Raw genomic sequence first — 25,632 nt, 5'->3', positions numbered from 1 at the left:
TAATACTCACCAGGTTTAGAGTTCCCAGCATGACGTTGAGTGTGTTCATCTCTGGTTTGACCAGCTGCTGCCTGTTGATCTTCACCTTTACACAATAACTGAACAACTTCAGCAAAACCTGTGAGGGAAACAGATGTACACTGTTGGTGTTTAAGGAAACTGCATAGGGGACTACCTCATTTCACAATCAGCTTTACTAGACACTTATATGTGCACATACAAAGATGCTGATTGAGCTAAAGCTTGAAAATCTATTCTTCTTTCAGACTGAAAGCTTTTTATCAGCTTTCAGTCTGTTCTAAATTGTGTCATTACTCATGTATGTAGAAGACATTTTAAATTTCCATGCATGTTTCAGTGTGCCTTGAAGTCAGAAAACAAAGATCACAGTCTCATTGTGAGGGGCTTACAGTGAGCAGATGTCTTCCTTGTTTAAAATCTTTGATTCCAGACAGCCGGTTGAGCATACACTCCAGTCCTCCACACTGTGCCATGACTCCTGCCATCTTATACACCTCCTCATCATCCTCCTCCTCATCTGTGATAACATCAGACAAATATTTTTCTCAACTCTGATGAGAAATTGCACATTAATTTTGCCTAGTATTCCTTAAAGCAGATACTGAAAGCAGGCACTTACGACCAGAGCAGGTCCTTAGCTGCTGAACAGCATTAATATTTGTGAAAATACTGTAAATAAACAGTAAATCTAACCTGTGGTTGAGTCCAGTGACTCTATGAACTCCTCTGTGGCATCTCCCAGCAGACCTCTCATTCGATAGATGATTCTCATTGGTTCACCCTTAGAAAAAAAGGCAGCAGGCTCGATGACTAACAGTAATCACCATTTTACACTGCTATTTAGAGTACTGTACGCATTTAATAACAATCTACGCATCTTAAAACAGTCAATCATTCACTTTCAAACTCATTAGGACTCTCACCTCATTTGTAGGGCACCAGACCTTCTTGTAGACCTCTGCCACGGACAGATCCAAGCTAATGATTTTGTTGTTTACCAGAAGCTGATGAAAACAGAGATGCATTAAATAAATGTAAGGGCAGCTTTTAAATATGAAGGGGACAGAAGTTTAAAAAAGAAAAAAAAAGCAGCTTAAAATACACATTTTACCTCCATGCCACTGTCGTCTTCAAGAAGTGCCACCAGGTCACAGTCTTGGCAGATTTTGTTCTTGATGTCCCTCATCAGAGGGCCAATGCCAGGCTCGTTGCTGCTGTAGGGGTTTCCTGGCATGCGGCCCTGCAGGAAGTCCTCCTGCTGAGGATCCTTTTCCAGGGTCACAAAGAACTCTGTCACCTCATTCTCCTCCTAAACACAATCAATGGAGAAAAAAAGCTCCATGTGAAGACAAAGACACAGCTGCACTGAATTTTAGAGCATTACTCTGAAGGAATTTTCTAATAGAAATGCATTTGGGGAAAGATAACTCACAGGATAGATGATGCTGCACAGTCTCTCAAATATGAACACGGGTGTCCTGTAGTCATCCAGATTGTACCGCTTAGCAGTCTCTATGCACACTGCCATGAAGGCTTTGGTTTCAGACTCCGTACCTACAAACACAGGAGATACAATGATGAGGTTTTAAACACGTATACAATATACAGTGGCATTTGGTAAATAACTTCTTTTCACATTTTTTTGTGGATTTATTCTAATGTAGAGAACAGATTTATATTTTTAACAAGTGAATGAATATATGAAAACAGTAATGAAAGACTTAACTAACACAAATAATTCCTTATGGGACTAAAGTTTTTCTTTTATGTTGTAAGAAAACAAAAAATTACTATAAATACCAAAAGCAGCACAATTTACAACAGAAAATCATGTCAGTTTTACTTAAGTGAGTGCAGACCTGTTGTCATGTCCTCCAGCATCTCCAGCAGCATGTCCTGAGTCTCATCGATGAGCTTGGTGCGCTGCACCACCAGTTTCCTCAGACACAGGTAGCCGTTGAGCACTGTGCCGACCAACCTACTTTTGAAATGCCGCTTAATGGACTCCACCTCCACGAAAGAAGACAGCAATCCTGTAGTGGCATCAAACACACACATTATTTAAATATTCAAGAAAAGGCAACAAAAACAACCAAAAATAATCAGCTTGAAGATTATCTGTGGTATAAAAATGATTAGCATTTTATATATAGTAATAGTGTTGAAAGTCTTATCTAAACCCTACAATACTTTGTTTAGTCTGATTTTGGGATCAGAATAACAACTGGACTGGAACTAACATACCAGTCAGGCTCTTGAGGGCGTAGCCTTGCTGCAAGTCTGTGCTCAGTGTTGCCTCCTCCAGAGCCAGCAGGTTGGCTATTTCCTGAACAGGGAATTAAGCACAGAATTGAACAATACTTTTTATGTGCTACATTGACATTAAATACAGTGTGATACAATAACATATTGATACCTCTACTACCATATTTTCTATCAGTATGGATACTTAACAGTAGAAATGTTATGTACAAAAAACACAACGTAATGTTCTTGGTATTAAAGCTCAGATCATCATTAATTTATAAAATGTACTGCATCTAAATATTTAACTTCAAAGTAATCAGTGGCACATACAGATGTTCAATTTAATAATGAGTTTATCTACTATATAGTGCTATACTATTACATAAAAATAAATAATTTTGAACTTCCATTACCTTGGTGATCAGGTTACCGATGTAGGGCAGGACTCCACGTGCTGCCAGATAAACCTTCCAGTGTGTTGGCTTAATTAACTTCTGGTACAGACCCAGGTACTCCACCGCACACTCTCCAGCTACACTCAACTCATCCAGATAACTGAAAGACACAGTAAGAGTCATTTTACACCAATACTGGTCCACAGAGGGCTAATTTCCACTGCATGCTTTGGCTCAGCTTGACTCAGTACCAGGTACTATCCAAGTTTACCTTTTGCCAGTAGAAAACAAAAAAGAACTGTCCTAAGCAGTGGAAGTGAGGCTTAACTGTTCAAATCTAATATGAGTCTCCACACTACTTTTCCTTTTCTTGATATTAGTTGATTTTGACAGCTGTTTCTACTTCAGCTAGAGACATTTGTTAATCCTCAATGAAGCTAAAGAGCATGTGATTTACCGGCAATACAATTTCTATAACATTTTTCTGTTATCGGTAACATACAGTATATGCTGTTTCTACTAACTTTTAGAACTAAGGAAACTTACAATAATCAAATGCCAGTTCATGAACATTCATAATACCACATAATGTTAAGTTTGTTTGTCTCGCTAGTTTTCTATTTGAGGCTCATACCTGGTGAGCAGGTCCAGAACTTGTTGCTTGCGGCTGGGGATTGTGGTTAGGGCCTCCACAATAGTGCAAGCTGCCTGTCGGGCAGCCTGTGTGGCAGGTGTGAAAAGGACCTGCAACAAATGCAACTTCAGTCTACCCTTTCATTTAAACAAGTTTCTGAAATAACGAGCTAACTCCTGAAGTAAGTTATAACAAAATATATGCACACATGCACTTCTGAAACTAATAAGGACAAAAAGCAAAACACTAATACTGTCGTTATTAAAACAAAATTGTATTTTATTTTATTTTATTTTATATTTCGTACCTGCCGCAGCCAGTTGTTGTGGCTCAGTTTGAGCAGACGAGGGAAGAGGCCGTCACCTTTTCTGGACCTCATGAACTGCTTCCACTTCCACACATACTTCTCCAACAGGTACTGCCTTCGTAATTCAGCCTTCCCCTGAGGCTTTGACATGGTTTCCTGGCCTGTGGTTATCAAGAGAAACTCAACAGTGAAGAGCTTATCATCACGAGTTTTCATTACTTTGCTGAGAAATAATAAGAGGCCCATCTCACTAGATTGACACAGTGCACATTTACTTACATCTTGCTGGGAGACACTTTTTCCAGGCCTCATAAGATGCTTTGGGGTCTTTCTTGAGCCAGAGTTGGGCCTGGGCATGGATTTCATTACTGTAGGGCCTGACTGTAGTTAGGGACTCAATAGCAGCATCCTAAAACAAAAGCAAACATACTCACTTTGTAAGAAACGATGATACAACCAAGTGGTAACCGATATACACGATATCTGAAATGTTTACATTTTGAGCTGGTGTATTTCAAATAAAATTTGGAATGTATGGTTTCAGTGGTATATATTCAGTGGTTTTCTGGTCTAGATCACAGCTTACACAACCTACAACCCTCTACAAGGCAAAGGACAACTACGGTCAGACTAAAAGCTGGATGGCATATTTACCTTGTTCTTCTTACTAGTGGGAGCAGGGGGCTTGATCAGCTTTTGCAGGATTCGCAGGCACATGAGAGTGATGTTTTCCACCACTACAGGCGTCTTTATGTTCACTGACATGAGGAACAGACTGAGGGCTACAAGGACAAGAAACAGTGCTGTCAAAGACCTAAAATCCAACCAGCCATAATGACTTTCCTATGACAATATAGGCTGTTTGAAAACATGGCATAGTAAAATCTTAAAATGTGTTGCAAGTTAATTCAAGCAACATCAGAGAATCAGGGCAGAGTATAGGATGGGTTGATGTAAAAAATATATTGTGATGCATCATATTGTTCATTAACTATACCAATATTTTATACAGAAAAACACAATATTGCAACACAAGAAAGGGACTTAAAAAAATCAGACTAAGGCATAAGCTGCTCAGCATGAAACTAACCCCTACAGGTTGATACTTTAAAACAGAGGTTAAAAAAGAAAAGCATTTTTAAATGGATAAGGTTAGGATATCAGGCTTACCACAACGCAACCGTAACTCCCAGCATCCTCCCTCTTTTGAAATGGAGTCCGTCAGCAGCAGCATTTCATATTGCAGGTTACTAACCTGTTGAAAATACAAAGACATCACCCTCATTGTCAGAATTTGAAATGATTCAAAATTAGCTAAATCCAAGAGCTTTGTTGTTTAAACAAAAATGTGATTTCCCAATATATATATAAAAAATTGAATTACAGTCACAATGCTTCTTAAACTTAATCTCTTCATCTTCCAGTAGAACATGTAAGAGGACATACCAGGTCAGGATTGGCCCAGTGGCCTTTAAGGGCAGCTGACACCTTGGCGATAATAAGGTCATTCATTTGCTGGGTGGCCTCTGGATGATCTCTGAAGCAGGATGATATGGAAGGAAACAAGAGACAGTAGGACGTTTATTAACCACTGCAACACACTGTGTTCATACACAGTTAAATGTAAAAAGCAAGAAACAGATTATTAGGTAAACGTTGTCATTCCAACACCTCATAGAACATTATTGCCTGGAAGTTATGCATATAACCAAAGTTTCCCGAAGAAGGGAAGTGAGGTACAACACATCAATATGGGGATTGTATCCTCATGATACCAAGCTGAAGAAACTCAACTAAAAAACCTGTCAAGACCTATGAGACTGTTGCAGGCAGGCGGCCAGGCAAAGCCCCCAGCCTTCCCTTAGGGCTACAAATTACCCTCCACAGTCTCTCCTCCACAATCAAATCTGCACTTCTCTGTACAATGCATTACGGGATACCGCTGTATGTGGGGTCTTGTTTACCCTTTTCATGAGAAGAGTCTACATGAACACCCCACTCTTGTGGTATTCTCAACTTTTAAAGCTCCTTGTCTTGTTTGGAAAGCTCCTTGTTTACGAGCTGTGACATGTTTCAGAAATGGTGGAGGCCATGAATGTTAATTTTTTGGTGGATGGTAAGTAAATATATTGTAATTTTAGTCGAATAGAGGTATTCTTCATCATTTTATATGTCTGCGTTAAATGCTAATATTCCCAACAGCCTCAAGTTTTTTAATCAGTCATTATGCTTCTGAATTTCCTTCGCCTCAGAGGTTTCTAGACACTGACAGTTGCGTCTTTGTTGCCGTTCCCAAGCATATCATGTACATGGATTCCGTACAAGCTCTATTTGAAAGCAACATTAATCATCATTTTGGAGAGCATGTGGCACCAGAGGGATTGATGGCCCATAACTGACAGTGTTGAATGCCAGACTTTCGCCACCAGATTCAACCTGGAAATCCATTAACACACAAATTTTCTACTTAACCACAATATGGGAGTGGGACGTACCTGGTCAGGAGACAGACCAATTGGCGCACTTCCTCCCTCATGGCTGCTGTACCTCGCCGCAAATTATACTCAAACAATTCACGGATGAGACCCTGGAGGACCAAGATCTGCCGGAGGGCTGGGTTAGTGGCCAGTGCACGAAGCAGTGTGATGCAGTGACCCGTGACAGCTGAGGCACAGCCGTAGCACTTGTTTGAGGAGGTGTGGCCGCAGCCTAGCACAGAGAGTGCACGGTACTGACTGGCAGTGAAGGTGGGCTGGTGGCTGCTGCTGCTGCGGGATGACTTGGTGGCAGCCTCTCTCTGCTGCAGATCATACTCCAAGAGCTCTTTCCGGGATGCAAGCACTTTCTGTAAACAAAGAGAGGCCGGAGTTATATGTGAGCAGGGAAAAAAAACAAACAAATGCAGTACTGGGACAATTAAGTCTTTTTCCTCTCTAACCTGTATAATCTTTGAAAGTTCATCAAATGACGTCTTGCAGTCTCCGCTGTACTCTTGGGCCAGCTGCTGAATGTATCTGTTCACATTAGCAGAGGACGCACCAAGTCCTGCACCTGCTCCAGTGTCATCCTGTGGGAAATACAGAAAAAGAAAATAGTACTATGAAATAAAACTGGGGAAAAGGCAAGAAAACAAGCTTAAATCAAAAATTCAAAAGAAACAAAAATATAAGTCTACGAAAAATATAGTTACTGCCTTTAGTAGTTCTGCTAGAAGGGTTTGCTAAAAGGATTTTTACTGCCATGCCAATACAATTGGTCGGCTGCAGTCAAAGTCTTTCAGAGATTCACATTTAAAGAAAAATGATTTTAGAAAGACTAATCTTAATAACATCCCAAGTATGTGTATGATGCGTCAGTGGAAACTATGCATTGCATGTATTTTAGTCAATGGCAAATGTGTTTTAAGAGGCTCCCTCACAATACTCAGGCCTCAATCTTTTGTTCAACATCTAATATTAGACTTAAAACAAAAAAGGTCTGTTCAGGCTCCTCTTGTTACTAACCTGTGGTTTCTCTGGTGCCGCCTCATTGACTTTAGACAGAAGGCTTTCCAACTGGGGCCGGTGGCCCATCAGCTGGTGGTAGACCCTGTCAGCTTTGTCCAGCAAGGTATTGATGTTGGTAACAGCCTGCAGAAAAATAAAACATTGAAGATCAACAGATGCAGAGTGAAGAAGGAGATAGACACTCCAAATTTATTTTGCATCAAACTACATCACTCATCTGCTTTCCTCAGCAAAAAATGGGGACAAAACTTAAGACTGACCATGCAAGCTGATTTTTTATTAGAATGGCAATCCCATGTTTGAATACGTTCCTTTTCACGTAATAGTGGCTGCTTACCTTTTTCCTGTCTTCCTCGTTCTCGATAGGATCCACAGCACAGCATGGTTTAGCATATAGCATGAAGTCAAATCTGGCATATTTGCAGAATCCACAGGCATTGCAGAGGAACGGATCTTTTTCATCGTAGTTGATAGACCTGATAAACAATAACCACCAATTTAAAATACAATCAGCTTTAAAGATCCCATACTTTACCAATCATTTTAGATCTGCAGCCTAAACCTGCTGCTCACCTGCATTTGTGGCATTGATACACGTTCTCACCACAGTTGCCACACACCCCAGGGTTGGCCGGCACAGAAGCACTGCAGCGTGGACACTGCAGGGTCTCCGTGGAGGCTTGGTAGTTCTCATAAAAATCAGAGAATTCGATCATCAGGTTGGAAGCAACAATGGGTAGAGGAAGGTCGATCTTGACCTCTGTTTGTCCCGGGGTCAGCTGAACTTTCTTGGCTTTGTGCCAGCGAGCAGGCCTAAAAACAGACAGTTATGTTAATTGCTTTTACTTAACACTGTTAAGTGCATGAGTTGAAAGTAGAGAGAGAGATACCAGCAGCTCCCTGTTAAACATACTTGTTCTTCAGCTCCACGATAGCCTGTACAGTCCTGTTGTTGTAATAGAGGTTGATGGTGCGGACCATTTTTGTGCGTTTAAGGTCACCGATCTTCACTGTGACTTTGCTGATGGTATGGCTGCCAATGAGCTTGACAACCTGCTGTGTTGTGGTGTAGCGGGTGTCCACTTTGATCGATGACAGTTTTATATTCTGGAGAACAACCAGCAGACAATGTTTAAAAAAATAATAGACTGTTAATGCCAGAGGGGTCTTACAAATGCACGATGGCAAGAGTTTTTGTGACCTGTCGCATATTCATTGTTCAATTAACCGTGGTTTTAACCGTAACCAGTGCAAAAGCCATGCAAACTTACAACTGTGTAAAAACTTAAACTGGAATTCGAACAGCTTTACATCTAATGAACTTAATGGTTTGAATTTGTGTCCATTTAGTGAAGTTGCATTATACATACCGAGAAGGGAACCTCTGGATTGTTGCACACCAAGCAGGGGTCACTTTCCAGATAAAATCCATCAAACTCCACTAAACCGGACAGAGTGCTGCAGTAGAAAAACAATCATTACATTTTTATGCATTTACTGTTAACTCCTTGAAATTGAATTCCACTTGCTACAAGACAACATGTTTGTGTGGACATACTTGTAGATGTTGGAGTTAGGGTGATTTGTCAGGATATGGTTCTGTGCCCTCAGGATCTCTACAGCTTTTTGGGAATACTCCTTCAGCTGGAATAAAAAAGAGAAACTTTTGAAACATTATCAGTGATACAGCTATGTTTTGCTGGATAGAAATAAGGCCTAAACATCAAAACAGGAACTCTGAGTGATACATTAGGAACTTCAAATTGTGAAGTCTGAACTTAAACTTAAAACTTATAATTTATTACTTGAAAAGTCCTGTGTCAAATTGTCCTTGTATTTTAAGCAAGATGGCCGAAATACATTAAAGTGCAGCCAAAAAATCTACTGTCAAATGCAGAAAAAAAAACACTAAGAAAAATTGAAAAGAGACTACAGGGCCATGCAAACACTTAAATCCCTCACAAGGCTCACAAATTGTATTGTATTGTATGAACAATAAGAAATATGTAATTGTACAGTCAGATTTCATGATCTGATTTCATGACAAATGCTGTACTAAAATCAGTACATTAATAGCTTATAAGGCCTTCAAACAAACCTTTTTCTCTGTCTGAGGAGTTTTAAGTGAGAAGTATCCAAGCAGGTCGACAAACTGGGCAGCTTTGCGGCCATATGCAGGCAGCTCAGGCCAGATGGCCCAAGTCAGTTCCAGCAGCAGCTCCTGCTGAGATTTACTGGAGTTCCTACACAGAAAAATGCACATGGCAAGGGTATATTTTCACCATTTAATAATTAATTTATGCTTTTATTCTCATATTTTTTCCATTGTTTTTTCAACTTAATGCTCAATCACACTAGTCCAACACTGTTCTATGTAGTCAACATTTAAAAGGAAGCACTCAAAGAGGCTGTCTTGTGTAAACTTGGCTGTGGGTTTGGAACAAAATTTAGCCATTAATCTACTGTATGTCTCAATGTGTTATCTATAGTACCTGTAGATATGGAGCGCCAAGCAGTGAGCTTGCCAGCGCACAGCAGACGAGTTTGACTCCAAAAGGAAGCAGCGCAAGAACTGAATTAGTGTCTCCTTGTCTGCAAATTTGTTCAGCTGACTGACCAGAGCCATACACAGCTGATCCTCCTGGCTGCCAACTCCATCACCTGCGGTCACCAAAGATACAACACAGTCAGGACACAAGCATTTATTATCAATGTGTTTCATCTAAACAAGAAGACTAGAATGAAGTATGAGGATGTCTGTGTCATTGCCTCACCCTCTTTGTCTTTCTCCTTGTCCTCTTTTTTGCTCTTTTTACTGGAGGACTTGCTCTGAGAGGACTGAGTTCCTGCCTGTCCAGTACCACTGGAGCCTCCTCCTGAAAATGATGAAGAGGAGGAGGACGAGCTGGCCAGCACCTTACTGCCACACAGGGCACAGGACAGCAGTTGAAGAAGTACTGGGGAAACACCCTCATCCACCAGGAAGCTGACCTGGAGCAGGAAGTACAACACAGCTGGACAGGAAACAGAACAGATAAGAGAAGGAAAAAGGGACAAACTATGTTAAACATTCTGGCCTTAAAAGTTTGTTTCCAGTTACAAAAGCTGATCTGAAACAACTTACAGTCATCCTTCATGCAAAACTTCTGCCAGTTGATTGTCCTTTGAGTAGAGATTTCAGCACAAGCTTTCAGATGCTCCATCTGCACCAAGAAAAGCAAGTTACACTTAATCACAGGTTACAAAAATCTCAATCCTTACGGTAGCAGACAGAAGCTTCATAGTGCTGTGTATATATATATATATATATATATATATATATATATATATATATATATATATATATATATATATATATATATATATATATATATATACAGTACAAGATATATACAAATTTAGCATGCAAAGAATATGTCAGATTGTATGGAAAAAAGTACAAAAAAATGCACAAGTTATAGCCAATACACAGCATAGAAAAACAGCTATGGATGTTTCAGAAAACACTCACCAGATTGATGAGCGTGTCATACTGCAGAGCTGAGCCAGATGTGGCTGTGACCACACCAGCGCGGAGAAAGATGCCCTGTTCCTCCAGGAGCTTCTTAATGCTGCGCACATGGGAGTCAAGAGTGTGCAGATCCCGCAGCTGACGATATTTCTCCTTTGAGCCGCAGATGAACAGCAACAGCTTTCTGACCTGCCTCCTGACGAATGGCGTCTGTTGAATCATCAGATACTGGGGAGAAAAAGAAAACAGAATTAAGGGGTTGTACCTTTGTCTTCAGTGTGGACCGAGTTAAAAAAAAAAACAACAAAGAAATGGGAAATTACATAAGTAATAAATTCAATTGCTTACTTCAGACAGATAGTAGAACCAGGAGTGGTCAAAGACAGGAGGTGGGATGCGTGGATTGGTGTCAGCAATCTTCTTGATCTGATATGGCAGCCTGAGCACCATTTCAGTCAACAGCTGGGAGTAAGCCTCAAACACATCAGCAGCATGTCCCTAGTAGGAGGAGCAACACAGACAGTTCACATTCATGTTCCTTGTGAAAAAAATTACTTAGTTTCAAAGATAAAGATTTTATACCTTGACATATTGGCGCAAGAAGAAAGGGCTCATGTCTGGGGGAGAGGAGGCTGTGTGTGGCCGGAGGAGCTGGCTGGTGGTCGCAGGCTCTTCTTCACCTTGTTGGCTCTTCCAGAACTCCAGGAGTGATTTCAGCACGTGGAGACAGTAGTCAATAGCACCCAGGCTGAGCAGGGCAGTCGCTGTAGCGTTTGAAATAAGCGAGGACGACTGAAAGACACAATGTACAAGCAACTTAGTTGTGAGTACTCCCAAAAAGTAAAAAAAAGAAAGTTTCAATGAAGAAATTCAGTCAAACAGAAGTTAATATTGAGCTATGGAAGGTACCTTCCATTGGTACTTTAAGGTAACTTTGAATAAACCATGATGTTGTACTTATATTAACTTTTAACCATTTTTTTCATGTGCTCTCTGTAAAAATGAATGTATTCTGAAAGACAATAAACTGATAGCCTTTAGTAAAATCAGTGAGAGATGCATTAAGAGAAGAAGGGAGATGTACCTCAGAAGAGGATTTGGAACCAGACTTGGTTCGAGACATGAAGACGCTCAGCAGTCTCATGATGACCAGGTGAACTTCATTGATGGAGCTTCGCTCATTCTTCTTGGACACATCCTGCAGAGGAATACAGTGGATTAAGCAAAACAATGACTTATTCAGCCTGATTCATCACAAGGAGATGTGGTTACCTTCTTGTGCATGCAAAGCTCAGCAATGAGCTGCGCTAGTAGGTCATCCAAGGCACCCTTATCCTTTTCATCCTCGCCATCCAGGTCAGAGGTCAACATGAGGATGACCTGCATGTAAGGGATGGCTTGGACTCCACCTACGTTGTGAAGCTGAGAAAGGTGCTGAAGCAAGCGCTCTAGTAGCATAAGACGAACCATGTGTAACCTGAAAAGAAACACAAAATTAAAAAAGAAAAAACATTTTTACTCCTACAATTACGTAGACCATTTTGAGCTCTATATGACATTTCTTATGATAACAATCTACTTCTCCCAAGAAGCAAAGGATGCCATAGCCACTACTATGGTCATGGTAGCGGCTATGGTAGAGAGATGGGGTCTTGACAAGTAAATGTTTGTTGTCAGTAGAGCTTAAACTTGAGACTGTTTGAGTCAACCTTCCCATTCATGATGTCTGACCTGCTGCTCGTGTGGATGTCGCCCTCAGTCTCTCCTTCTCCCTCTGAGCCTTCGCCTTCCTGCTGGGCTGTGGTGGTGCTGATGGCTCCGGTGCTGGAGCTCACGCTGCCTGGACCAGCAGGGTGGCCCTCCACTGTTGTGTCCCCATATGCACTACTGCGTCCTGACACTGTAAACACACATGCATGAACAAATGTAACTATGAAAACTGGAAACATTATATATATATATAACATATTATATTATATATTATATATTATATAAATGTTAAGGTTCGAAAATCACCATAACCTCAAAATTATAAATACAGGACTTTAATGAGTAAAATGGCTGGTCATCGTAATATCAAGCAACATTGTATTCAGAAGGATGGATATTTTTTCCTAATTGTTATGATAATTGATCAACAGCTAAGAAATCCACAGTGTAAAGTTTAACGCCTCTTAAACTGTCTGAAAATCATTCTGTTAAGACTTATACTAACTGATGTGTATGTATGGTATATAGATAGTGAATAAACTAATTTTACACATGCATTAAAAAAAACATTTTGAATATCAGACTGGAATTAAAACAGTTAGTATCTCCCAGTTGGTTTTGTTCTCAAATCACCCACCACTGTGCTCCCCCGCTACAGAGTCGATTGCAGAACCTCCACTCTCTGAGCCCACACTGCCACCGTGCTCAGCAGGGGAGGTCCGCAGCGTGGAACCATCAGTAGCAGCTGTGCTGCCCTCATCATCTGATGCCGGGGCTGAAATCATAGCAATAGCTGTAACAGTAAATACACCGCAGTCATCTGTCCAGGATACTTGATGTTAGTTCATACTTGTGCACCAACAATTAATAAAGCATGCAAAACACTTCAAACTGCCATTAATGTTGTATTTTTTTCTCTGTTAAACCTATTGTGGGCATTATCACATATAATTACTATCTACTTGAGCAAACTTGACACACTAAAAAGAGGATAAACAACTACTTGATTTTTAAAATACAGAGCCAAGATCACAAGATGTGCTGCGGACTGGGTTAGAGCTTCAATGTGTAATGTTGTTAATGGTCACAAAACATGTATTAGGGGTTTTAGCAACTTTAATTAAAAATTTTAGCCAAGAGAAAATATTTCAGTCTCATATATTAAGGATTTACTAGCCACTGTGACCTTGCAGATATAAAAATCTAGTTCCCTGCTGATCACATACTATTGGGGAGGTGGTTTTGTTACCTGATGCGGTGGTGTCTGAAAGAGTGCCAGCATCCAGTGAAGAGGAGCTCGGGGCCTGGCCAGACAGGCCAAGGCTCTGAAGGCCAAGAGCACTGCTGCTACTGCCTAAAAATGTCCAAAATATTTTCCATATGTTAGAAGCACCTAAAATATTGATCTCCTAAGTGATGCTTCACCTGATTAAGATTTGGTTAACCGTTTGAGGTAAAAAATGACCAATTACCAAAATTGGTTGTTACATAGGGGTGAAACATTACACTTTGCAGTAGAGCTGCTACAATAAGTCTATTAATCGATTTGTCAATCAAAGAGAAGGAAGCACCATCTACTTTGATTACTGATTAATCGTTTCAGCCATTTTTCAGGCACAAATGTCAAACATTTGCTGGTTCCAGCTTCTTAAGAGTGAGAATTTGCTGCTTTTCTTTGTTGTTTATGATACTAAATGAAGAGTCTTTGGGGTTTGGCCCATTGGTTTGACAAAGGAAGCAAATGGAAAGACTTCACTTTGGGTTCTGGGAACTAGTTATTTGCATTTTTTCTTTTTTTTTTTTCTTTTTTTTTACATACAATGAATTTATCAATTAATCATGAAAATAATCTTCAGATTAGTCAATAACTGACTTGTAAATAACTGTTGTAGTTGCAGCCCTACTTTGCAGGGAAGAACATAAAGAATGTTCATGTTCATGACAATTTATTTTAATAACTGCAAGTTTCACTTTTGTGACCGGTGTTGCAGCTATAGGAAACTGAAAATTATTACTTTTTTTTGCTAAAATGTGTTAATTGTGCTGGTGGTATTATCCCAGTCTTGTTGTCAGCTGCTCAGTGCTTCCCTGTCGTCGTTTAATGTAATTTTTAGGATCAAACAGCTCTGTTGAGAACAGTTTCATCACAAATAAGGACAGTGTCTGAATGTGGAGTAGGACTCTCAAGCAGTCTTGGTGACCACAGAATTATTGCTTTCATTTAGTATTTTCCGGCTTCTTACCTTGTTGATCTTGCTGAAGGCTGAGAGCAATGGCCAGCTCTACCATAGTTTCATCATCAGCATCAGGAGGGATGTCCAGCATGGGGGGGAAACCCTCGGCTCCAGCCAGCAGAGCCTCAAGGGGAGATGGATTCCCATTGTTGACGTTCTCTGCTGTTTCCAGGACCATGGACTCGGACTGAAGAGGCAGGAAAACAAAAAGTGTAAAAGGGGAAGGACTGATGTCACACATAACCCACAGACTTAATTGGCCTTCTTTGCTCACCACCATCTCAAAGTCGCCATGGTCCACTTCACTCTGCTCCTGACTCTCCTGTCTACCCTCTTCTCCCCCAGTCAGCACTGAGGACTGCATTTTGTCATCTGCATCGTCATCATCATCATCATCCTTGTCTCCTAAAAAGGAAATCAGCCAACAAATTTTACAGAACCGAATCTACTTGTGGTCATTGGGGCCTTAACAGAGGTTTTACTTAATGGTTTAGATGGGGTTTTTTTTTTATGTTTATGCTGAAAACATTTTAAATGTCCGAATGCCACGTAATACCAAACATTAACAAATCATAAGTTTTAATAGCCTAAAATACAGCATATACATAGATGCTTTGTACAAAAAGCCTTTGAAAGCTTACCCATAGGTGTGTTGGAGCGTGGGGGAGATGGAAGGGTTACATGTCGGCGTTTGTTTCGTGGTCGAAGCACTCTGATCAGAGCCTGCTTACAAGCAAAGCTCACAGCTGTGTCCTGAAATTGGATCAAATTCAGAATGGTTACCTGACACAAGTCTTTCTTCAATGTGTTTCACGACAGTATTCCATATTTTTTCTATATATTACTGTATCGTTTAAATACTTTATTACGGCCTTGCATAAACAGATGCATTCATACGATAGTAATTAGACTGTTACATTGCAAACAGCAATGGTAAAATGATATTTGCCTGAGCAAATCCAGTGAATATTTGTTTGTGATTGTGAGTTCATAGCCCATAATTTATTCTAATGGTTTCTTGAATGCCAATAAAATTATGATTCTAATGATCCATCAAAAAGTAATATACTTACTGGACACAGTAACATTTGCATGTAGATTTTGGAGGCTACATTGATGTAATCCAGTTCACATGTGCAGTATGCATGGATGATGTCAACCAGGGCATTTACTGTTGCTTCCACATGTGTTAGGCCTTGGATAGAGCAGAAGAAAAAAGGGGAAAGTTCACATGAGATAACACTGTGAGCCAATGAACTTGCAAAATTTTTGGGGTTTCAGTTTGAACTTACCAGGTAAGCAAGCTGGAGCAAGAAAGGCGTTCTTTGGTTTTAGGGCATGGAGTTTCCAGAAGTTATTCATCAGCTGTGTAATGAAATTGCAGCTTTCGCCATCCACATGTTTTTGCCCATCCTCTGTCATTTCTGGGTTGAGAATAACACAACATGAATGAGTTTTTTCTGAAACTTTGAGGTTATTTTGCTCCAAAGCCACTGAGAAAGTTACTCTAACCAGCAGTTGTTGAACTCCTTTCAACATTATCTGTTACAGAAAGTATAATTTTATAACCATATGTAATCATTTACAGATAAACTGCTATTCCCGTAAGCAGCAGTCGTCACCAGCAAAAAAGTGTCTTACCAGAATCATGGTGTAATGACTTTGTTTCTGTGAAATGCACCAAGTTGTTGGGTCTCATGATTGCAATGGAGCGGGCAGTGATCACAAGCCTCTGGAAGACATCAGGATCAAGCTCCCGTCCTTCACGGCTGCAGCTGTTCAGACACTGCACTGCGTTACTCAGCAAGGACTGGTCCTGATAAGAGGGGGTCACATAAGTGTTGCATTAGTTCTTTATAAGTGATATACAGAGTAGGCACAACATTTAACCTTAAAGTAGCGGGTGCTTAGAATTCAGCTTTGAATATTATTCTTCACTTCTGAACAAACAGCTGTGTAATTTATACAACCACAATTTCAAAAAAAAGTTGGGATGTGTAAAACGTACACAAACAAAGAATGCAATGATTTACAAATCTTTTCATAGATACAGTGGGAGAAATAAGGATTCATCATGTCAACAACGTTTCAATGCCGTTATTCATATAAAATGTAGACCAGACAATGGTGTTAACTCCATAGAACTGCACTGATAAAGAAATTGTAACATTTCAATCCATACAAATTATGTGCAATAAAGCAGAATAAAAAATAATGAACATGCTAACTGACATTTAAAGGAGAAACCTGGTCTGCAATACCCACTTCAAGATGCTTCCTGTATGAGGAGACTAATCGCTCAGTGGTTAGGTGGGATTTTGGCTAATTCTTCCACGCAGACATTCTTTCAATCATGAGGACTTTATCGGGCCTGCTTGTAAATCTTGAGAAAGAAACTCCCAAATATTAACTAACTGTTGTTTGAAGAAAAGGTGATGTAACACAGTGGTAAACATGCCCCTATCCCAACTCTTTTGAAATGCAGTGCATGTATCAAATTCAGAATAAGTGTACTTTATTTAATTAAATTTAGGTAAAAAACGATTTGCAAATCGTTGTTTTCTGTTTTTATTTATGTTTTACACAGCATCTCAATGTTTTTGAATCGGGGTTGTACATTTAATGGATTAACTGCTGACTATTTTTCTTTTGGCTACAAAATATTGATGTAAGATTCCCAGACAATCGTGTCTGCTTACTTAGAGGTTAAACAGTTAAATCATTATTTCCACCTTAGTTCCTTGATATAAAGAAAGAATTCAGGGTTCATCAGCGTAATCTACAAAAATCGTGATGTGGTTCTCTATTTGCTCTGGATCACTAATTTTTCCAGATATACTTGAAATTACTGTGTGTCAAATTTAACCTTCACTTTACTTATAGTAACTTGAATTGATTTAATTATTTGAAATTTGGAGCTAATGATGATCCAAGTCTTATTGATACAGCATACAAATTATTTTTGCGGGACACATTTCAACACCATGTGTGCGGCTTTATTTTTTTACCTTGTGGTTGTGGTAGGCAGTTCGACTGGTGTGCAGGCTGGCAAGAAGTCCCTTGGTCTGCTGCTGCACACCTGCAGGGGTCGGCATGGACAGGAGTAAAGTGGCCAGCTCCAGTGCTGCAGCCTTATTCTTCTCCTACACAGAGGTAAAGACATGCAGTCAAGACAGGCAGGTTTAACAAAGGAGTTTTTTTTTACTTTTAAAGACAACAAACAAAAAGATCTTCATCTATTTACCTTTTCACTTGAGGAACCCACTGCGAAGCAGCTTTCCAAAGCCTCAAGGGAGCTGACAACCAATCTGAAATTAAGAAAGAAGATCAGCCCTGCCCCTGCTGCAGATTTTGCCAGAAATCAACCAATCAAACAAAAAACAATACAACAACAAATCTCAGCCTGGTGCAGTCTGTACTGATCTAAATGCCAAAACAACACCAAATGCAAGAATAAATCATGTCAGGAAAAAAATAATTTTGTTGTTGCACAAGTGTGGAAATGGTGCATGGCATGTTCACAATATCAGGCATGGACACACAAGCTGGCACACATGCACAAAACCATACAAACAAGCAGAGAAAGGGCAGTTACTAACCGGTCCAAGGTTGATAAGGACTCAGTTTCACAACTTTTTATTGTATTTTTTGGGAGCAAAAGAAAAAAGAACAAAAAAAAAGTGTGAGGATCACAGAAAGAAACAAGTGAAATTAAATGATTCATTGAACAAAAGAGAAGCATGCCAGAAAAGATGACATCACAATAGCCATGCACTAAAAACTCTTACGAGAACCCAACCCCCTTTGTTAAGACTACATAGCTGGACTTATGAAGGGTAAAGATATGCTAGGAGTGGGCGATATGAATAACATCTATTACATCGGTCACACATCTGTTTTTTAAAATCACGACATATAGTATATAGTTAATTTTCTGGACAACCAATTGACAAACTGTTTATGGATAAAATAACCACACAAACTTTTTTTCGAATCAATGTTCTTCATCACGTTTATGCAAAATCAGACAAAATCCTATACTGTCAAACAATACTAATCAATGATTTGCCCACAAGATCCTTGTGAGTAAATTAATGAGCAGTCACACTCACAGGTTTTAAAAGGATGGATGAATTAATAGTAAGCAAAATTGGAGAGTGTAGATAAAATATAGTTTAACAGTTGAAAGGTAAACTTTTAAAAGGTCACATAAACTAGGGCATTTGAAAGTCAAATAAAATGTCATACTGTCTCATCAGATCATGTGTCATTCACTTAACCGCAGAGGATTGATAAGTGCAAATGCCATCAAGTTGTGTTGACCTTATGAACCCATAAGAATGAAGCTCATACCTCTCCAGCACGGTGCCGCTGGTGGTGGTCGGAGTGGCTATGTCTCCATCAGAGGTGCCATTGCCCTGGTTGAGGTTGGGACTGCAGACATTGTTGACGGAGGCCGAAGAGAAATCCTCTGGTGGATCCTCAGGCCAACCGAACTGCTCCTTGGTTTTACCGTATATCTTGATCGAATCCAGCATGGTGACTCCAGCTGGGTCAACAGATGCTCCAACTTCAATAAGAACGGGAAGAGGAAGAAGATTGTTTTTAAAAAAGTCTGCAGCAAGTTCCATGATCCAGATTAAAGGAATAGCTTAGAGCAAAATCTATATCCTTTGTTTATATACTCAGACACATCATGTTGCTTCGAGGGTAGCTATTGCATAAAATGCATTAAACCTGTTAATTATCTTATTCTTCTGCAACATCAGGGAGATTTGCCCTCTTGGACCAATAAACAAACGTTTTACTTCCACTGTTTTAAAGGAAGAACAGTAAAATGCTCTGTATTATAGGTTATTTGGTGCAGTGTCAAAAACAAATTCGGACATAACAATCTTGCATTTTAAGAGGTTGGATGAAATGCAAAGAACACAGGTTTGTTTACAGTTTAGTGCTTTTAGAGTCACTTTTTTAGTTAAATCCTCTAACTTACGTTAAGAAGCTACAAAAATGGCTAAAATGATTTCTGAAGTTACAGTAATCGACATAAATGCATATAAACAGAGGTGAGGTTATCAACAACAAGTAGCCAGCTATAATCGTCACTGCACAATCTTGCTCTTACTGAAGATGGAAAGCTTCTTGTCCGCCTGCAGGGCCTCCTCTCTGGTGAAGGGAAAGTCAAACCAGCGGGCTCTCGTCAGGTTTATCTGCATGGTGCGGCCAAAGACCTCCACATAGGAAGGAGCCCTCTCAATGGCTTGAGTGCCCACCTGCACCCGCATGCCTGTCATCACCATTGAGCTGTTGTTGTTCACCGCCTCCACAGTGAATCCTCCAGGCTAGGAGAAACAACCAGTAAGACAACAATTGTTGTGGTTTGCATTATTGTCTAGTATTAAAAAAATAAAACTACAGTATAAACATGCTCAGTATGTTCGGCCTTAGAACCCCCCTCCCCCCCTTTATAAGCATATAAGCCTTTTGTGAAATGCAGGTCTGTCCTACTATCTCTCTAGTCTCTCTAGCTCCCACGTTGTCAAAGCAGTGTCTCAGATTCAGAGCCTGGTATTATTGATATACAATATACAATGTTTATACAATGTTTTCCACATGTGTATATGTACACATATACCACATAACAGAGCCTTTAAACACTTTTGAACCCATACTTGAAGATTCATATTAGTGATACCATTAACACCAGTGCATTAAAAAAGTTGTTAAGCCAGCACAGATGTCAAATGTTGGTATAATCCTTTAAAAAAAATCAAATTAAAATCAAAATATCGCCCACCTTTGTGTTGGCCACATACATCCCGGTGGAGTTGAGCCTGTGTTTGATCTGCTGTCCATTGTAGACCTGCAGCAAGTCATTGCCACCAAACTCCACCTCTGTCAGCTGCTGGTTATGTTCAAAAAAGTCCACTGGGAACGTCACCTGACTGGAGGTCCGGGTTGCTGAAAGTAAAATCCTTGCATTAAAATTTAAATGTTTTGCCAAGCACAGCATATTCTATGTAGGTAACCATTTTCTGGCTGTTTTTCAGTGAATGTTTAAGTGTACTTGTCTACTGTGTACACCGAGAATGATCCTGAGAAGATACTACATGCGTTTAGAGACATTTTTATGATGACTGATTATTAGCAGTACCTTGACTTTGATGTGAACTTGTGGAAACAAAATAACTAAAGCAAAAGACAGAGAATCTTAAAAAAAAAGGCTACAATATTCTTACACAGAGGTTGAGGATTAGGGTAACCGTTGAAATGTCAGCTGTGGTTAACCACGCATTTTGCAAATAACCAGCCATTGTCTAAAGGTGTGATGATAACCCTTTTATGCTCAGAATTATGTATGTTTATTGTTTACTCACTAGTAGCAGCAGCTTTGCGCTTGCGGACCGGTTTCATGATGCTGATGCCACAGCTGGGCTGCAGCGAGGGCTGGAGCCAGTAAGAGGTGTTGTCCACATTGGCCATGTAGATTCGTAAGCTTCCGTCCTCACAGAGAAGAATCATGGTTGTACGCTGTTGCTCATTACTGGCCGTGTGTCGGATCGCTACCATATCTTGAATCTGGGAAAAAGGGAAAATGTATTGTCAAAATTAAGAAAAGGCAATGATTTCATATCCAATGGCAAACAATTTTGATAGGGAAACATACATTTTTCACAATTACCGCTTAATCGTCAGTAAGTGGCCCTCACCTTTGCTTTAGCTGGCAGAGTTTTAATCTCTTGGATGAGGAAGGTGTCTGGTTTCACCATGATGACAAGTGGTATACCTGTTGTCTGCTGCACGCAGCACACCAGGCCTGGGTGGTTCATGACCTCAGACCACTGACACAGAGCAGGCGACATCTTACTGCTGCTGCCATTAGAGCTAACGAAGGCAGGAAGGCAAGAGAAAGATGGAGACATGGTTAGGTCTTCCAGGTACCCATTACATTCCCTACGGCCAGTAAACATGTAGGGAAGTGAAGAGACAGTTTATGAAGTGACAGAAATGTTACCCTTTTACGTTGATGGGAAAGAGCCTCTGTACTTCAGTGGTGCTGCGGCTCACTGTGGCAGCAAAAGACTTTCCCTGGCTGTAGCTGAAGAAAAGCATCTGAAGCACATGGGAGTAATAGACAGACACACCACCGCCGGCAACCTGCCCGTTGCTGTCCTGAAGTCACACAAAAAGAATTCACCTCAATATTGCTTTCTGCCATTCAGCATTTTCAAGAAACAGCAAACACTGAGTTGAAGTGGGTGAAAATGAAATCGACCAAACATTCCCAAATACAGCAGTGGGAATGCACTGTAAGGCTTGTGATAGAGTAAATCCATTTAACAATCATTTATTTCGCTGTTGATATGATAACGTTTCCCACACTTATATGGGATTAATTCCATTAGGTACAAGTACCTTCAAGTCTTCGTGGTTTATCTCCAAAACATTGGTGACATAGAAAGGACCATGTTGGGCACTGCTGGATTCATCCATGAGCTGGGTGTACATGTAGCCTGCTGAAGACATGATGACGATGATGTTCTTTCCCTCTTCATTGAACAGGAAGGTGGCATCGCGGATCTTTGAACTTGGGAGCAGGAAGTAGTACATGGGACTGAGAGCATCCACTGATAAGTCATAAATCTGTTTGGCAACAGAGACAAACAAAAAAAGACATTTTATTTCCGTGCAAAAAGCAGAACAACCAAAGTCACATGTTTAGGACCTGCGAGTGTCTTTCTAAATGAAGAATTTTAATCAGATCACCAATAATAGGTCAATGCTCTAATTTTAGATATATACAATGTGTCTATTCTCCTAAAACAAACCTTGACGAAGTCAGCAGTGATGATGGCAAGTTCAGTCTGTGAGCCTGGTAACCAGATAGCTTTAATAATGAAGTTGCCAGTAGCCAGTTGTGGGTGCAGCACAAGATGGTCTGACACAGAGCCAGTGCTGCTGAATGTTAGCACATGGCAGTCCTTGAGAAAAAGAAAGAATGAAGACAGAACAGTCAAATTTCAAATACCTTTATGGTAGCCATGGGTTAAAAAAATACTTCTAAAGTTACTTTGCTATCTTTAGTATGAACGGTTCCTTTGAATTCTACTATGATTATGATCTAGGCCAACTTAGTTGTGATCTTCTCTCACAAGCAAAACAGCTGTTGTTTTCTGTGGGATTTTCTTTTTAATAGGTTTATTTGCACACACCATATTAAAAAACACACATAAAACAGCAAAAATCTTCAATTTAGTAGAAGATGGTTTTCTTACCTTCAGGCCGCACACAGCCAGGTAATCTTCATTGCAAGGGTTTCCTGTGAGACTGAGGACAGTGAAAGGGACAGGAGCAGAGGCCAGGCGGGTCAGTGTTAGCTTCCTCTTGCTTGAGTCAGCCTGTTTCAGGAGAGTGGACAACTGCAGAACTGTAATCTGTAAACAGGGAGATGGAGAGAAAACGAGTTATCAGTATTTAGACAAACACGACAATGCAAACTGGTGATGACTGACGAGGGCAATATTTACTAAGCATTATACATAACAGCAAAGAAACCAAAAGAAATACACATTAAAAGGTGCAGAGATACACTTTATATTAGATGTACATTACAAATGTATATATTCTGTCTACTTATATTAAAATGTATCACTTGAGTTTAATATGTATACAGCAAAACATAGATTTTGCTGTATGGAAGGAAAACATGATTAAGTGGTCAACGTTTCGAGCTTTGTTTGGTAGTGGTGCTCCTTTCCACGGGTAAATCAACTCAGGTATATAAAAAAAGATCCAATTGTGTATTTTAAATCAAGATCTTAATAAAGCTGTCCACACAAGCTTTTTGTGTAATGTCATCATTACAGTATTAAGCTTCCTGGTTTGTGAGCTTACCTTTCCCTTTTCATGACTGACAGCAAGGTGCTGGCGGCGTCCATGGGGTGAGGACAGGACACACATGGCAACACGACGCAAGACATGTGCGCTGATGAGTTGGCGTATAGTTTGTCCCTGGTCACCACTGTAGTTCATCCTCACATTCTCAAAAGCCCCTTCCTGAGAGCCAAGCGTGGGCACCTGAGGAAAAGCAAAGCAGTTGATGTGATGATATTTACGACTGTTTTTACAAATAATGATTCTGATGAGTGAATTAAGTGGATTTTTGTCTAACCACTCCAAAATATACAGGTCTTCATACCATTAACTGGTCGGTCATCTCCACAGTTTTGTCCTGAGTATGCAGTTCATTGAGCGCTTGCTGAGCGCGGCTGCTGCTTCCCACTGCTGATGCCTGCTGAAAGTTGGTCTGGATGGCTTCCATGAGAAACATGAGCATCTCTAGTATGACTGCTGCAGTGGACGATCCCATCTGTTGCGGAGAAAGAAAGCCAAAAGCTTGAGTCACACAATGCGCAATGCAAGTAAAATAAACCTGAAATACCTCCACTTTAAGAAGTGCAATCATGTTAAATCATTTGAGTCTCCAGCAAAAAAAGACAGATGACCAACAGAGACATTGACATGATGACAAATTCAGAATAGATTTTTTGTAAACTTGTGCAATGATGTTTATATCAAACTAAGAAATATTTTCAAAAATATGCATTCTTACTTTTAAAGACACAAGGGTAATTTTACACATCATCTCATGAGTGGATTACTGAAACAGCCTCTTTTCTTGCCTGAGCCAAATATTTATTGATCAACTCTTGACTATGCAGAATTTGGCTGCAATGCTTTAAACCACAACAAAGAGATACTGTTTTAACCACAGTATGTTTTAGAATAGATTTCACGGATTACTTTAATGGCTTTTCGTGGCCTCTTTCCCTGCCTTATCTCTGATGTCTTTATACCATATGTGCCACTATGTACTTTATGATCCTCAGGCAGAGGCCATTTGTCTGTTCCAGAGGCCCAGCTGAAAACTAAAGGGGACAAAGCATTTGCTTCATGGGTCTTGAGGCGCTGGAACGATGTGCCTGAGGAAATCCGATCGGCTGAAGTCAGTTATCTCTTTTAAGTCCCCTCTTAAAATAAACTTCTGTCAGAGAGCCTTTCCTCATTTTAGGTATCGATAGATTATCAGCCTGGCTGATAATTGGCATTTTGCCGATTATCTATATCGATATTTTATTTTAATGACTGCTGATAAAATTAAGTAAACAGTGCAAAAATAGTGTCAGTATGGGAGGAACTTTTATTTGTAAAGAGGCATTTTAATGAAGTTTTATGGTGGAGTTTGTTTTATTTCAATTTCTAATATTTTTTATTGTAAATGCAAATTGGTTCCAAATATCAGTCACTGGTCTCATTAACTACAAATAATCGGTATCAGCCCTGAAAAAACCCTATCGGTCAACCCCCACTCATTTTACTTGAGTTTGACTTTCTTTTGAACTTCTTATTTTCTTGGTTTTATACACTAAATTGTTTTTTTTTAATCAGTTTTATTTTGGAACCTGTTGATTTTATGCCTTGTCTGTTTTATTTTGTAAAACTGTTTGAAAAGTGCTTTACAAGTAAAGATTATTACTATTTTCTCTTACCACTTGTGTTACCAACTCCTCCTGGCAGCCCTCAATGCTCTTGCACACACTGCTCTTCTTAGGTCTGTCTTCATCACCAGGTTTGCCATCACAGATGGTGACCTTGCCCTTGTCCGAGGGTGAGGCATTCTGGTGGCGGATCGCGCTGTCAGGCATACGCAGCTCACTCTGGAATGCAGAAGACTCTTTCAGGGTGGAGCCCATGCCGCTGCTGGGGCTGCGTTTGACCAAGGCCTATGAATGTTACAACACAAAGTAAAGCAGTGAGAAGAGCAACTGAATATGACAACACATCAAAAACAATCAGATACATTTTCTTTGCTTAACTTCTTTACATTAGGATAACCTGCTTTTGTTTTCAATTTGCTAGCTCGTCCACAGTGTGGAGTAAATAGTTAGTCAAAAAGATGGTTAGAGAGAATTTGTAGGTTGAAGGTGCACTTTATCTACAGGCAAACAAAAATCATGGATGGACAAGACTCCTATCACTGCAACAGTTAACTTTTTTGATCACTAG

General features: G+C 40.0%; 1 protein-coding gene across 6 annotated transcripts in view; it reads right to left on the bottom strand.

Annotated features, from left to right (window-relative positions):
- The window catches only part of ubr4 (ubiquitin protein ligase E3 component n-recognin 4), a 57,641-nt gene that overhangs the window by 8,514 nt on the left and 23,495 nt on the right, over positions 1-25,632 (bottom strand). For 2 of the 6 annotated variants that reach the window (XM_088082342.1, XM_088082345.1), the window contains exons 37-92: positions 25,116-25,349; positions 23,765-23,935; positions 23,461-23,643; positions 22,842-23,000; positions 22,395-22,547; positions 21,982-22,209; positions 21,581-21,738; positions 21,276-21,450; positions 20,943-21,144; positions 20,363-20,526; positions 19,691-19,907; positions 18,919-19,135; positions 18,165-18,197; positions 17,810-17,873; positions 17,574-17,708; positions 16,207-16,381; positions 15,858-15,989; positions 15,639-15,760; positions 15,207-15,318; positions 14,840-14,970; positions 14,575-14,752; positions 13,581-13,685; positions 12,969-13,124; positions 12,353-12,521; positions 11,894-12,098; positions 11,706-11,819; positions 11,204-11,413; positions 10,970-11,119; positions 10,622-10,849; positions 10,235-10,313; positions 9,885-10,124; positions 9,603-9,771; positions 9,209-9,353; positions 8,669-8,754; positions 8,481-8,568; positions 8,024-8,217; positions 7,684-7,923; positions 7,448-7,586; positions 7,108-7,233; positions 6,543-6,671; positions 6,100-6,449; positions 5,051-5,141; positions 4,775-4,859; positions 4,259-4,386; positions 3,884-4,013; positions 3,605-3,765; positions 3,298-3,407; positions 2,682-2,823; positions 2,266-2,347; positions 1,881-2,054; positions 1,454-1,575; positions 1,133-1,330; positions 945-1,025; positions 715-802; positions 411-538; positions 11-118 (exon numbers count right to left, since the gene is read on the bottom strand). In XM_088082342.1, the coding sequence (XP_087938468.1) occupies positions 11-118; positions 411-538; positions 715-802; positions 945-1,025; positions 1,133-1,330; positions 1,454-1,575; positions 1,881-2,054; positions 2,266-2,347; positions 2,682-2,823; positions 3,298-3,407; positions 3,605-3,765; positions 3,884-4,013; positions 4,259-4,386; positions 4,775-4,859; positions 5,051-5,141; positions 6,100-6,449; positions 6,543-6,671; positions 7,108-7,233; positions 7,448-7,586; positions 7,684-7,923; positions 8,024-8,217; positions 8,481-8,568; positions 8,669-8,754; positions 9,209-9,353; positions 9,603-9,771; positions 9,885-10,124; positions 10,235-10,313; positions 10,622-10,849; positions 10,970-11,119; positions 11,204-11,413; positions 11,706-11,819; positions 11,894-12,098; positions 12,353-12,521; positions 12,969-13,124; positions 13,581-13,685; positions 14,575-14,752; positions 14,840-14,970; positions 15,207-15,318; positions 15,639-15,760; positions 15,858-15,989; positions 16,207-16,381; positions 17,574-17,708; positions 17,810-17,873; positions 18,165-18,197; positions 18,919-19,135; positions 19,691-19,907; positions 20,363-20,526; positions 20,943-21,144; positions 21,276-21,450; positions 21,581-21,738; positions 21,982-22,209; positions 22,395-22,547; positions 22,842-23,000; positions 23,461-23,643; positions 23,765-23,935; positions 25,116-25,349 (8,493 nt within the window). The remainder of the gene's footprint in view (positions 1-10; positions 119-410; positions 539-714; positions 803-944; positions 1,026-1,132; positions 1,331-1,453; positions 1,576-1,880; positions 2,055-2,265; positions 2,348-2,681; positions 2,824-3,297; positions 3,408-3,604; positions 3,766-3,883; positions 4,014-4,258; positions 4,387-4,774; positions 4,860-5,050; positions 5,142-6,099; positions 6,450-6,542; positions 6,672-7,107; positions 7,234-7,447; positions 7,587-7,683; positions 7,924-8,023; positions 8,218-8,480; positions 8,569-8,668; positions 8,755-9,208; positions 9,354-9,602; positions 9,772-9,884; positions 10,125-10,234; positions 10,314-10,621; positions 10,850-10,969; positions 11,120-11,203; positions 11,414-11,705; positions 11,820-11,893; positions 12,099-12,352; positions 12,522-12,968; positions 13,125-13,580; positions 13,686-14,574; positions 14,753-14,839; positions 14,971-15,206; positions 15,319-15,638; positions 15,761-15,857; positions 15,990-16,206; positions 16,382-17,573; positions 17,709-17,809; positions 17,874-18,164; positions 18,198-18,918; positions 19,136-19,690; positions 19,908-20,362; positions 20,527-20,942; positions 21,145-21,275; positions 21,451-21,580; positions 21,739-21,981; positions 22,210-22,394; positions 22,548-22,841; positions 23,001-23,460; positions 23,644-23,764; positions 23,936-25,115; positions 25,350-25,632) is intronic. The other 4 variants (XM_088082346.1, XM_088082347.1, XM_088082343.1 and 1 more) reach the window with 3 other exon arrangements.

The sequence above is a fragment of the Plectropomus leopardus genome, chromosome 9, assembly GCF_026936395.1.
Source record: "Plectropomus leopardus strain MGB_pleo_1.0 chromosome 9, ASM2693639v1, whole genome shotgun sequence".
Lineage (NCBI taxonomy): Eukaryota > Metazoa > Chordata > Actinopteri > Perciformes > Serranidae > Plectropomus > Plectropomus leopardus.
The sequence above is the reverse complement of the archived record's forward strand: the minus strand, read 5'-3'. Positions and strand labels throughout refer to the sequence as shown.